The sequence below is a fragment of the Mus pahari genome, chromosome 17 (genome assembly GCF_900095145.1).
Source record: "Mus pahari chromosome 17, PAHARI_EIJ_v1.1, whole genome shotgun sequence".
Lineage (NCBI taxonomy): Eukaryota > Metazoa > Chordata > Mammalia > Rodentia > Muridae > Mus > Mus pahari.
Window position 1 is genome coordinate 50,059,822 of NC_034606.1, and position 12,311 is coordinate 50,072,132.

The following is a 12,311-nucleotide window of genomic DNA, read 5'->3' on the forward strand; positions in this document are numbered from 1 at the left end:
TTCCAGGCTGGGGTAGAAAGTGTTCATCTGTCTCTCTTGGATACGGAAGAGGGCATTGTTTCTAAGGTGTCCCTTCTGTGGGTTTGTCCTTGTAAAGCTGCTTGGCTGAATGAGCAGAGACTTCCAGTCTGTGTTGACCTTAGATGGAGAGTTGGGATTACTGGGGCTCTGCCACACTGGACCTTGGAGGACATCCAGTATGTGGGTGGTGTACTGTGGGTTCAAACTCCTCAGCTCCTAGCCTACAGTCTCCTTGAACAACTTCCTTTCTGGAACCTGGGAACTTCTCCAGTGTCACATGTTCAAGTCTTAGGACCCTTTATAGAGGCAGGAGCTTGTGAACTAAATTGCATCACATTTAAATTGTTCAGTCTAGTAGTGGGAAGCCCAGACCTTTGAAGCCAATGCATGGTTGGTATTGCCAATACAACTTCCCTGGGCTTCCTCCTCTCCTGCTGTTAATTACCGTAAATGTGGTGCCATCCTCACAGGAGATGTTCTGAGGACTGAAAAAAATTTTTTTTCTCAAAGGCTCAGGTAGGTATCCAGATTCAGGTGCCCAAACCACTGTTCTGGGCTCTGGTGCCACAAATTTCGAGCTGGCCAGGTAGTGATTGTGTATACCTTTAATCAGAGCACCCACAGAGTAGGTGGAACTCTGTGAGCTCGAGGTCAGCCTGTTCTACAGCACTAGTTCCAGCACAGCCAAAGCTACACAACAAAACCCTGTCTCGAAAAGAAAAGAACAAAAACCCAGCTTTTATTACACATGCATTTTCCTTATGGGGCTGAAGGGATGCATACAGCAAACCCATGTAGACAAATGGAGCCAGAGGGAGAGGAAGTCCAAATAACTTGCCCCGGCAGGCCGACCTGGGAAGATGAGGAACAGGAAATAGGCTTTGATCCATCCCAGCCTTATTTAGAGAAAGGAGAGGTGTCACCGACTCTTACAGGTCATCAGGCTGAGTGCTCCAGCGCAGGGCCCACCCACGGGTGCTCTCTACCGTTCAGGGTGGGCACTGAGTTCACCCGATTGACGGGTGCTGAACCTGGGCACATATGTTCAGAAGTCCCTGGATCTAAGTCCAAGATAGACGTGTCCAAGAGGGATCCCGAGGCACATCGGGAGGGCCAGACGCCTGCTCTGACACGTGGTAAGGGAGTCGGTTCCTGCGGGGAGGAGGTGAAGCATGCTAGGCTGGGCAAGGGCACGGGCAGCACAGCCTGTGGCTGGAGGTAGATGGAGTGAGCCCGGCTGGAAGTGGTTGCCCAAGGGTGGTTACGACTGAGCTCAACGCCTTCTGCGTTTTCGCGGGCTGTCCAGGCGTGCAGATAGGAAAACTGAGGACAGAAAGCAGCTCTGGGACGCCTGGCCGCGAGCCCGTCAGTCTCTTAAGATTAGGCTCCTGGTGGACACAACCCAGTCTGTGGGTCCAATCGTAGCGTCTCGGGGGGGCGGGGCGCGTCGCGACCACGCCCCCCGTCGGGCGGGGCTTCTCGTTGCCGCGGGGCCGTTGATTTCGGGGCGGAACGTTCGCGCGGGCAGTGCGCGCGCGCGGGCGGAAGGCATTGAAGGAGCGCTGCGGCTTCGGCTGGGCAGGCTCCGCGTGGTGCGCGCGCAGCGCCATCCGGCGCAGCGCCCGGCGGCTCCACCCAGCCGGAGGGGCGCGGCCCGGGTGGGAGGCGGCGAGAGCGCGAGCGACACTGGCGTCTCCGTGGCACGGCAGGTGAGGCGGCGGGTCGGGGCTGGGTGCCAGCGCCTCGCGTCTCCCCAGCCCTCAGGACCCGCCCTGGGTGCCCGGCACCCTAGTGCCCACTGATGCGCTGGGGACCCCTGCCTCCGACATCCCCTGGGCTGCCCGGGTCCGCGGCCACCTGTGGACCTGATTACCTTACACATCCAGGAAACCCCACATCCTCCAGCTTTCCCTCAGACTCGCACACAGGGGAGCTCGGCGGCTTCAAGGCCTGAGACCGTTACATCTGCTCCAGTAGCCCAGCAGATCCCCTCTGGTCCCACTCAAGAGCCTCTTGGGGTCTCGAGGTCCATGGACTCCTATCCTTTCTTGGGAGGAGGCCTTCCTTCCTAGGATCCCCTGCCTCCTGCTCTCTATCTTGAGATCCACAGAGCCCTTCAGCTTCTACTAGAGTGTTCTTGAGGTTTGTGAATTGTAAATAGGGATCAAAGTAGCACCGTCTGATAGATCAACAGAGAACCACGCATAACCAAAGAGGAGGTGGGGTGTGGGGTTTCGCATGTGCGGTTGTTTTCACCGTGCAGTGGAGGCTGGTGTGGGACCGACTCATTGTAGAGAATGGCATCGCTGGGAGTAAGGGAGCTGGGTAGTTAAAGCTCTTCTAGATTGTGCCCTCAATGTGTGGTAGTTTCAACCCACCAAAACCAGTCCAGGAAAGTAAGGCTTGATTACAGTGGCCTAATGGATGGGACATTGGCAACCTAAAGGTCCATCTTTTTGGGATCCTGATTTAAGGGTGGCTGTCTTCCCTGAGGTGGAGGTTTGGGGCCGAATGGTACACACATCTTATCTTCTCCAGTCCTGGAAATCTCTAGAACAGGGACTATCCTTTCCTCAGGCCATTGCCATTGATAAACAGTCCCTGACTTGCTACACAGACAGTCTGGTACCCTGAGGTAATGCCTCAAGAAAGAACATGGCCTGATGGTTGTGAAAGGCAAGGGCCAGGCTTTTTTAAAGAGGGAGTGGATGCCCTCTTCGGCCCACTGCTCACTGCTGGAGGCAGATGGCACTGCTCCACCTGGTAAGGGTTGGGAGGTGGGGATAATTAGCCAAGTTGGTGGTACTTAAGAGTGCAGTGGCCTTCAAGGCAGCTGGAGTTCGGGGGTTCTGGATAGTAGCTGGGGTGAGGGAAGGGGATGTAAGAGATAACAAGGAGGCAGACTCTTAAAGGTTGAGAAGTTCTGAGGATCAAACCCAGGCCTTATGTTCACAGGTCAGACTGACTGGTGACTGAGCCATGCCCCTAGCCCTGGCTTACATATTTTTCCAGTGGTCACTTTAGCTGTGGTGGAGCGACTTTTGTAGGCTGCAAGACCACAAAAGATAGGAATGACTTGGACCTAGGCCGTGTGGTTCAGTAGCCCTCTAGAGCTTGACTGAGTCTGGGGCACTGACACAGGAACTTTTTTAGGTGAGATTTTTATCTGTTTGCTCATAGGTGGTGCTCACCTTAGCGCCTCACCAGGGTGTCTGCTAGCCAAGTATAAGACCCAGTGCTTCTGGTAGGGGGAAGAGGGACTGAAGTCAGCGGGGAGTCCTGAAGGAAGAGGGAAGGTACTGAAGGAGCTGAGTTCGGATGTGTCAGCACTGTCTGTGTAACTGGAGGGGTTGAAGCTGCAAGCAGGAGGTGTCAATGTCCGGACAGGTGAGCACTTGAAGGTGTGACACGCACTACTGTAGACAGTGAACTAGGGATTATGAAGAATAATGGATGAAACCTGGATTTGGGAGAAGGAAATGGAGATAGCCTAGTGCAAGAGGACTTTCTGTGGCCACCACAGCCACACGTGACTGACAGGTACTTAGAATATACCTACAGTGGCAGGGCTGGCATTTAATGGGTTAAATCTAGGGGTTCATGGGAAGCATGTAGGTTGCTCTGATACCCCATGGAATGCCTCTGGCCACCGGGGAGGTGCACACTCTTCCTTTTTCACATTTGAGGGAACAGACTGAGGGTGAGCCACGCAAGGCTGTGAGGAGTAGCACAGCAGGCCTGTTGTTGGTGGGGCCCTTCTGGGTTGTGTGCCTGTCTGTCCTCCACAGCCTTTTGCCTGGAGACATGGCCACACCTCTTCTTTAGCTCTCCTTATCAATTCTGCTAAAGTTACTGTGTTCTGCAGGCAGCTGTGTGACAGAGCTGTCAGGGCTGGCTGTGTGTGTCCGTGTCCATCTGTCTGTCTGTCCATGTTCTGGGCTTCCTGATGGTGTGTTTCTGGAGAATGGTAGAAGTCCCACAGGCAAAATGGAGCAGCCAACCCTGGGGCCCAGGATGAAAGTGAGCGTGACTGGGAGGCCTGGGGCTGCAGGGTAGGCCTGGGCGGAGAGTGAAAGGAATGGGGGGGGGTGAGCCAGAAGTGAGTTAGAACTGATGCCTGGGAAGATAGATGCTGGCCACATTACTGGAGTCTCAGCTTTCACCTCAAAGAAATGAAGCCATTTGTCACTATAGAAATCCTAGATCCCTCCAGCTCTAAAGTTTTGTAGTATATGTGTGTATTTTAAAGTTTATTTACTTAAGTGAGTATACTGTAGCTGTCTTCAGACACACCAGAAGTGGTCATCAGATGGTTATGAGCAACCATGTGGTTGCTGGGATTTGAACTCAGGACCTCTGGAAGAGCCGTAAGTGCTCTTAACCACCGAGCCATCTCTCCAGTCCAAGTTTTGTAGTTTTACATTGCTCTATAGAGCATCTCTTCTGCATCTTCTGGGTTTGAAGGTAGGGGTTCACTTGGGCCCAGGTTGGGGTGTTTTTTTTTTGTTTTTTTTGTTTTTTTTTTTTTTACCTCCACTGACTCATTAAGTGATGTAAAGACCTGCCTTACTGGACATGTCACCCCTGATGGGCAGACTGGGTGTTAGGTTTCTGGAAAAGCATTCTATGTGTCCCTTGGCATTCCAGCACAATGGTGGTAGAACAGGGACAGAACTGCAGTGTGGTTACTGCCTCTAGAGCTGACTGAGTCAGCACTGAGAGCCATTAGTACTTGACTGAGAGCATGCACGCAGAGTGCTTCGTGTTTTTCCCTAAAAGCAGCAATTTTAATTTTTTTTTTTTTGGACAGATTCTCATGTGCCCAGGCTAACCTTAAAATTCTACATAAGTTTCACTGAACTTCTAATCCTCCTGGCTCTATCTCTACAAGTCTGGGATTGCAGATGTGTGCTATCATGTCTGGTGCTATTCTTTGAAGGAGCTATGGTCTTAACCATTTCAGTTGTGGTGCCGGTGGGGTTTGCTTTTTCTTTTTTAGAATGTATTATCATCATCACTATCCTCATCGTCGTGTGTATGATATGTGTGAATGTATGTAGCACACAGTATGTGCAGAGGTCAGTGGACAGCTCCGTGCAGTCATTTGTCTCATGTGCCTTTTAGGGAGGATAAAGAGAGTTTCTTTATTGTATAGCTATTTCTTAATTTGGGCTCAAATATGTAAGCAGCTTGGGAGCACTGCGTGGGAGCACTGCGTGGGAGCACTGCTTGGGAGCATTGCTTTCCAGATACCGGTTATCTAGTACCCCCACCTGGTTTTTTTGTTGTTGTTTTGTTTTGGTTTTTTTTTTATGGTCTGTCTACATAGCCCTGGCTGTCTTGGAACTCACTATGTATAGACCACCAGGCTGGCCTTGAGCTCACATAGAATCTGCCTGCCTCTGTATCCTAAGTGTTGGGATTAAAGACCTGTTTAATCTCTATGCTTGGTACATTTTGAGCATTACAAAGAGGTTTTCTACTTTATTTTAGTGATGGGTCAGATAGCACGTGCTCAAGGTCAGGGTTTGTGTCTTCTGGGCATTGTTCTGAAGTGTGTGCTTGTGTTGAGAGAGGCCAGGAGAGGGTGTTGGGGTCTTCCTCTTACTACTCTTTGCCGCCTTCCTATTAGACAGGGGCTCTCTCTGACCCAAGGCTCTTCCAGTTTCTGCCCCTTACAAAGGTGAGGGGACCTACATAGCCATACACAGTTTTTAAGTGGGTGTTGGGGATTCAAACTTAGGTCCTAGTTCTTGTGCTGTTTTGAGGTAGGGTCTCACTTTGTAGCCCAGGCTGGCCTGGCATTCACTGTGTAGACCAGATAGGCTTAAACTTTTGGTATCTTTCTTTGCTTAAGTCTCCTGATTTCTGAAATTACAGGCACTGAGCAACTGTATTTTGCTGACTTTGTTGGGGGAGGGGGTACACGAGCAGCCATGCTTGGCTGTCTCTGTGTGAGTGGAGAGGGATTGGGGGGTGGAGGAGTGTTGAGGCAGGTCTCATGTTATGTCCAGGCTGGCCTTTAACTCAGTGATCCACCTGCCTCAGTCTCCTGCGTGCTCTGATCATGGGTGTGAGTCACCATGCCTAGCTCTCTGAGTTGGAGAATACAATTCATCCTCAGCAGCAGTGAGTTCTGTTGTGACAGTTGGGGGAAGGCCCTGAGAGAGAGGTGCTGAGTTGGAAGCTTGCTGCGGTGCCTATAGCCTGTAGGCATTCCCCCTCCCCCCTTGGCTTTTCTTTTCTTTCTTTCTTTCTTTTTTTTTTTTTTTTTTTTTTTTAAGATTTTATTTATTTATTATATGTAAGTACACTGTAACAGATCTCATTAACAGATCTCATTAAGGATGGTTGTGAGCCACCATGTGGTTGCTGGGATTTGAACTCTGCACCTTTGGAAGAGCACTCAAGTGCTCTTACCCGCTGAGCCATCTCACCAGCCCCCCCTCCCTTGGCTTTTCGAGACAGGGTTTCTCTGACAGGATTAAAGGCATGCACCACCACACCCAGCTGCCTGTAGGCCTCTTGATAAGTGTCTTTCAGATCTCTGCTCACCAGAAGTTTTTGCAATGGTCTAGCCAGTGACATGGCTGGTGGAAGTCCATAGACAGGCAGGAACTGAGATTTGTGTTTTTCTGCCGTCTCAGCACTTTTTAAAAGTTTTTAAAGTTTAGATGTTCCTTTTTAAAGTTACTTCCTACTCTGTTCCCAGGTTAGGTGGATGGAGTCCTGCTGATCTATGTCACCTGAGATAGATCTGTCACCCAACCCCCAGCTGGTTCATCGGTGCTCCTGTGTATACTGGACACATTATTATTGCCAGTGATTTCTGTCACAGCCCTGTGTTCCTCTTTCTTTGTCTGCTAAGGTCAACATTGGAACCACGTGGCTATGAGGGAGAAGACTGTGACTGGGGGACAGGGAATTGGTTGAGGGTCACAGGCGCATCAGCTACAGATGAGGGCTCTGACAGATGGCGTCAAGTGCCTGTGGTGAAGATGTGTATGTCTCGGGGACATATGTGGGGATATGACTGGCTGAGTCCAGTTTCCACTTCTTTTCTGCTTCTTTTGAGTTAAAGTCTTGCTATATTGCCCAGGTTGCCCTGGAATTCATTATGTAGATTAGGCTAGCTCTAAAGGTCAAGTGATCCTCCTGCATCTGCCTCCCCAGAGCTAGGATTAAAGGAATGGCCACCACGCTCCATGTTAGCCTCCTTTGAGGACCTGTGGGCCTTTGGGTCTATGGTGGTTTGAATAAGAATGGGCCTTACAGGCTCATGTATTTGAAATGTTAGACACCAGGGCGTAGTGCTGTTTGAAAAAAAAAAATAGGGGGTAGGATCTTACTGGAGGAAGTATGTCACTGGGGGTGGGCTTTGCGGTTTCAAAGGCGCATGCAAGACTCAGCCTCTGTCTCTCTGTCTCACTGCTTACGAATGAGGTTGTAACTCTGAGCACTGCTCTAGAGGCACTGCGTGACCATGTTCCCTGCTACAATGACAATAGACTACATCTCTGAAATTGAACAGTCACCTTGGTCATAGTGTCTTCACAGCAAAACAACAGTGGGTCCATTTTAATTGCATAGATTATATTCAGTCCGTATTTCTAGACAGACAGTCCTGTTTCCCCGAGCAGGGTAGTTATACACAAGAATGACTGTGGCACCATTTATAACCAGCTTTAGTGCCACCTGTGGTCATGGTGTCATTATCTGCTGTGGTCCCTGTTCTTGGGGACTTGAGAGGATAGCTCATTGCTAGCCACACTGATCCTGTCTGATTGCAAGGGTCCTTTTCTCCTGTCACATTCTGACTGATTACAGGTGTGTTAAAAGCCTGCATTTGGTTATTGAAGTGCAGGGGATCGAACACAGAGCATTGTGCATGCTAGGCAAACTACTGCTGACCTACATCTGCCATCTGCAGGTCTGTCCTCAGGGTCCTGCTGCCCATTTGCTGTGATGCCTGCCCCTCCTGCTGGGAGAAGGGAGTGGGATTTGAGTATCTGTTCACTTTTCCTTCAGTGGGATTGAGCTGCAGCCTATGACTGTACATCTTGCAGGATTTTTATGTGTGAGATGTTGGGAGCAAGGGCTTTGAGCCTGCTGGGGAAGCCTTGTGCCACAGAGCTGTGACTTCCCCTCTCCTGCATCTTTGTACTTAAAGCCTGTACTTTGGTGTAGCACCAGCTGGCCTTGAACTCCCAGAGATCCATCTTCCTCTGTCTCTCAAGTGCTGGGAATAAAGGTATGTGCTCCCACGCCTGGCAGAAGTTGAGTGTTTTAAAAGCATATTCTCCCACAGATTCGGATCCTGATTCACTCTGCTTGCTCACTTTTAATAACCAGCCCCTCCTCCCATCATTATGACCACCTACATGACTCTGACTTGTTCTTACTCCTCTGGTCTTTGTGGCAGTGAAGAACCTTGGTAGCCAGCCTTTCAGACAATGGCCGCTGCATACCTTGGGCTGGGCCTGGCTCAGCAAAGCTCCTCCAGCCACACTGGGTGACACATACAAGTGTTCTTGGACCTGAGTGGCTCAAGCAACCTCGTTCCTCAGGTGGGTGACATTCTCCCAGGAGGCTGGGCCTGCTTTACACGGCTGAGTTGCAGAGAAGAGGCTGTGCTTGTCGGACTTTGACTTGTATCCTATTTGTTGGTGTGCCAGTGGCTGAAAATGTCCCAGGAATAAGACTGGAGGCCGTGTGCAGGGTGTGGGTGTCTGGAGTTGGATGGCATCGTCAGTGACCTGCTGTGTGGGCTCGAAAGCGGAGGCTCTGCCTCACGGTTTTATGAGGATGGCCAGTTCCTCTTCTGTACAGTCACCTTTTAGACTCTGGTGAACATGGAATGTTTTTAAAATGTGTATATTTTAATGTATGTGTATGTCATTGTGGGAGTGTATGCATGTGAGTGCAGGTGCCTGTGGAAGCCAGAGACGTTAGACCCCCTGGAGCTGGAGGTGGTTGTAAGCCAGCAGGCCCTGGGTGCTGGGAACGAAAGGCAGGACCCTTAGAAGAGCAGTACATGCTCTTAACTACTGAGCCGTCTCTCCAGCCTTCTGATGAACATGTACTTAGTGTTGGATGTCAAGGGATTACAAAAAAATGAAGGCTGTGTAGTTACTGCAGAGCTCATTCAGAATAGAGTTATGATTTCTTATTCTAGGCACAAAACACTCAGCTAAGACTCTGCTGAAGGTTTTAGATAAAAAGGACAGTAACTGCTTTGAGATCTGCTTTTGGCCTGAATTTACATTTAGAAAATACTGGTAGGTTTTTATAAAAAAATGTGTTGCTATGATGACTTGGTTTTGAGTCTGCAAACTGGTGACGACACGGTCACCTAGGAAACAGAAAGCTGCAGCATCTGAGAGGCCTCTGAAGGGCTGGGAAGGGACTGGTACATCAGAGATAGACTGGCCTCCAGAAACTTGTCAGCAGAGGTCAGACTGGGCAAATCTCCCACTTGGGCCTTGGTTTAAAAACAAAGGGGAGATTTTGAGCAATCTCTGGATAATTATATGAGGTTTGGCTCTGATATTTTGGCTGCTGAAAAACAGGAAATGAGGTAATGCCTTTAAGCTTGTAGTGTTTATAAAGAACTGTAAATGGCTAAATATGGGCAGCTATTCAGTTCATCACCACAGGGGTCCTGAGGGTAGGAGTCTTGTGCGCCCCCTGCTGGTTGCTTTGCTAAGGATCTAGAGGTCCTTAGCTGCCTAAAATCCCAGACAGAGGCCCCTCTCCCTGTCGAGGTGGGAACCCTTGTAACATTGGTGCAAGTGCTGGCTGCAGAGACTTCTTCAGATCCCCCAACTCAGGCTGAGGCAGAGTGGATCAGGAACCAGCCATAGCTTGCCTGCACAGGCCAGAGCTCCCTCCTGTTCTGTGAGTGTCTCTTGTTCTCTTGGGGAACTGAAACCGCTTGTTTTTTGTGTTACATTGCAGAGGTTGAAGTGCATGTTTTGGATTTTAACTGTGATACCTACAGGTGAATGGCAAGTGAAAAGCAGTTGAGCAGGAGGAAGGCATTAGAAAATGTTTATTTCTTTATGTGGTAAAGGTTGAGGCCGTGTTGTTTCTGAGGCACACAGGCTGCCAGTAGCTGAAGTCAGCTCTAAAGTGCTGGCTCGAGCAGGCCATGGTGAAGGGCTTTCCCCGAGGCAGGAAGGCATGAGTGTGCTTCATGGAGGCTTCAAATAGGAAGTGCAGTAGGCTAGCTCAGTGTTCTGTCCTGCGGGGCTCTGAGCCTTGGTCTCTACTGTGGAACACAGCCCAGCTGCCTGGCCCAGCAGTTTGGTTTGCAGAGCTTCCCTCTGGTTGGCCAGTTAGCAGGTATCCATGCTTTCCAGCTGCTAACAGAATGGAGGACAGTGCATAGGCTCATTGGACACTTGGGCTGGGATCCATGGGCTCTGTCTGCAGTGGAGGGGTTATATGAAATAGAACAGTTATAACTTGCCTTAGAAAATTTCTAATAGATTACCAAGCCGAAATAGGCTTGACCTTGCATGGTGACTGCAGTGAGTAGGAGGCACACTCCCCTGCCCTGCTGTCCCTTGGGCAGGCGGCATCCTCTGCCAGCTTCAGGGTTTGGCTCATGAACTGGTTTCTTAGCCCTGACGATAAGCCATGGACCTTGGGGATTTTGGTGGAAGCTGAGAGTGCACCCTCCAAGGTGGGAGGGTGGATGTGTGCAGATGTTTTCATGGCGACCGCAGGATCCAGTTGTCTCAAGCCTGAGGGTGCAACTGAGACACCCGTGAGCTGTGTGTTCTCTCCGAGAGTTATGTTTGGTGACCTAATTCAGTCCTGTGTGAGGATGTGGGGGGTCCGGAGTTCCCCACATCCCCACCACTGTTGATCCTGGGAGTGCTGCTGCTGGGTGTGGCCAGGGGAGGTTCGAGGTTCAGGGCTCCTCTTCATTTGTTTTGAGGTGGTTGCTCTATAGCCTAGGCTGGCCTTTAACCTGAGGTCCTTCTGCATCTGCCCTTCTAACTGATGGGATCATAGGCGCTCTGCTCCTCATTTAACTTGGCAGTAGTGCTGCTCAGAGCTCTGTCCTCCATAGTTGGCCAAGTGCTTACAAGTTGTGCACACAAATTACTCACCATGCTCCTAGTGTCTTGCGCTCATGAAGGGCTAGTGGTCAGTCTGTAAGTTGTAGTCTCATGTGTGAGGCTTACTTTACATTTTGAGCAGTTTCTAATGACACAGGGGGACTAAAATTAGGACATGAACTCTGCTCTCAAATGACATGAAAAATATTGTTAAAAAGCTTGTTGGAAAAGGGGGAAAGGCACCTAATTCCCAGTGATGGTAGCTATAGGCCTTCACACCAGGTTCCTGGCCTGTTTCCTTGTTTACTATAAACACTAGCTCTAGACTCAAGGGAGACTGGTAGATGGTTTTGTCTTAAAGAGACATTGCCAGGGTAAAAGCTCGCAACCTGGGGCCAGGTCACCAGAGCTGCTCTGTCTGGAGCCTGACCAGGGAAGCCAGGCAAGGTTACCGGCCTGCCTGCCTGCCTGCCGCAGAGGAACCACTTGTGTGGGCCTTTTTCTAGTTGGCACTTTCCAGGTGTTCTAATTAAAGGGGAGTCCAGACCTTTGACTCAGCCTCATCCTCTACAGTCTTCTGAGGACTCACCAAACATCTTTCTTCTCTTTAGGATTCACAGATGGAGTCAGTGGAAAAGACCACGAACAGAAGTGAACAGAAATGCAGGTAAGTAGCCAGTTACTCATGGGGGTTCCTGACTGTCCCCGGAAGTGGGGAAGCTGGGAGGGGATCCCATGGCTGCTCACTGCGGTTTGCTCCAACACAAGCAGCATTCCAGAAAGAGGCTTTCTGCTCAAAGAAGCTACCAGAGCCCCATCTCCAAACCAAGCAACTGGGAAGTGTGGGTGGGAAGGGCCGTGGGACTGGGCATGGCCAGCAGTTCCCACTTACTGGAAAGTGATGTGGAGTGAACTGCTGACCACAGAGAACACAGTGGGCTTTAGGAAGCAGAAAACCTGTACTTAGAAGTCACCACAGCAAGATCACTCTGCCGCTTACAGTGCAGATTTACCAGCTATGTAGCTTCAGAGGAGCAGAGGGGTTGAACTTTTCGTTCACAGTTATTTGTAAATGTATTTATCATTGTAGGCAACAGGGACTTTGTTTTCTTTCTTCTCTCTCTTCTTTCCTTCTTTCCTTCTTTCCTTCTTTCCTTCTTTCCTTCTTTCCTTCCTTCCTTCCTTCCTTCCTTCCTTCCTTCCTTCCTTCCTTCCTTCCTT

General features: G+C 50.1%; 1 protein-coding gene across 3 annotated transcripts in view; it reads left to right on the forward strand.

Annotated features, from left to right (window-relative positions):
• The first annotated feature begins 1,553 nt into the window (after positions 1-1,553).
• Positions 1,554-12,311, forward strand: part of Fam118a (family with sequence similarity 118 member A) — a 28,799-nt gene continuing 18,041 nt past the window's right edge. The window contains exons 1-3 of one of the 3 annotated variants that reach the window (XM_029531087.1): positions 1,687-1,730; positions 8,444-8,588; positions 11,702-11,757. In XM_029531087.1, coding sequence (XP_029386947.1) covers positions 11,711-11,757 — 47 coding nt within the window. In that variant the 5' untranslated portion in view covers positions 1,687-1,730; positions 8,444-8,588; positions 11,702-11,710. Of the gene's footprint in view, positions 1,731-8,443; positions 8,589-9,667; positions 9,919-11,701; positions 11,758-12,311 lie in introns of those variants that run through there. The other 2 variants (XM_021216835.2, XM_021216836.2) reach the window with 2 other exon arrangements.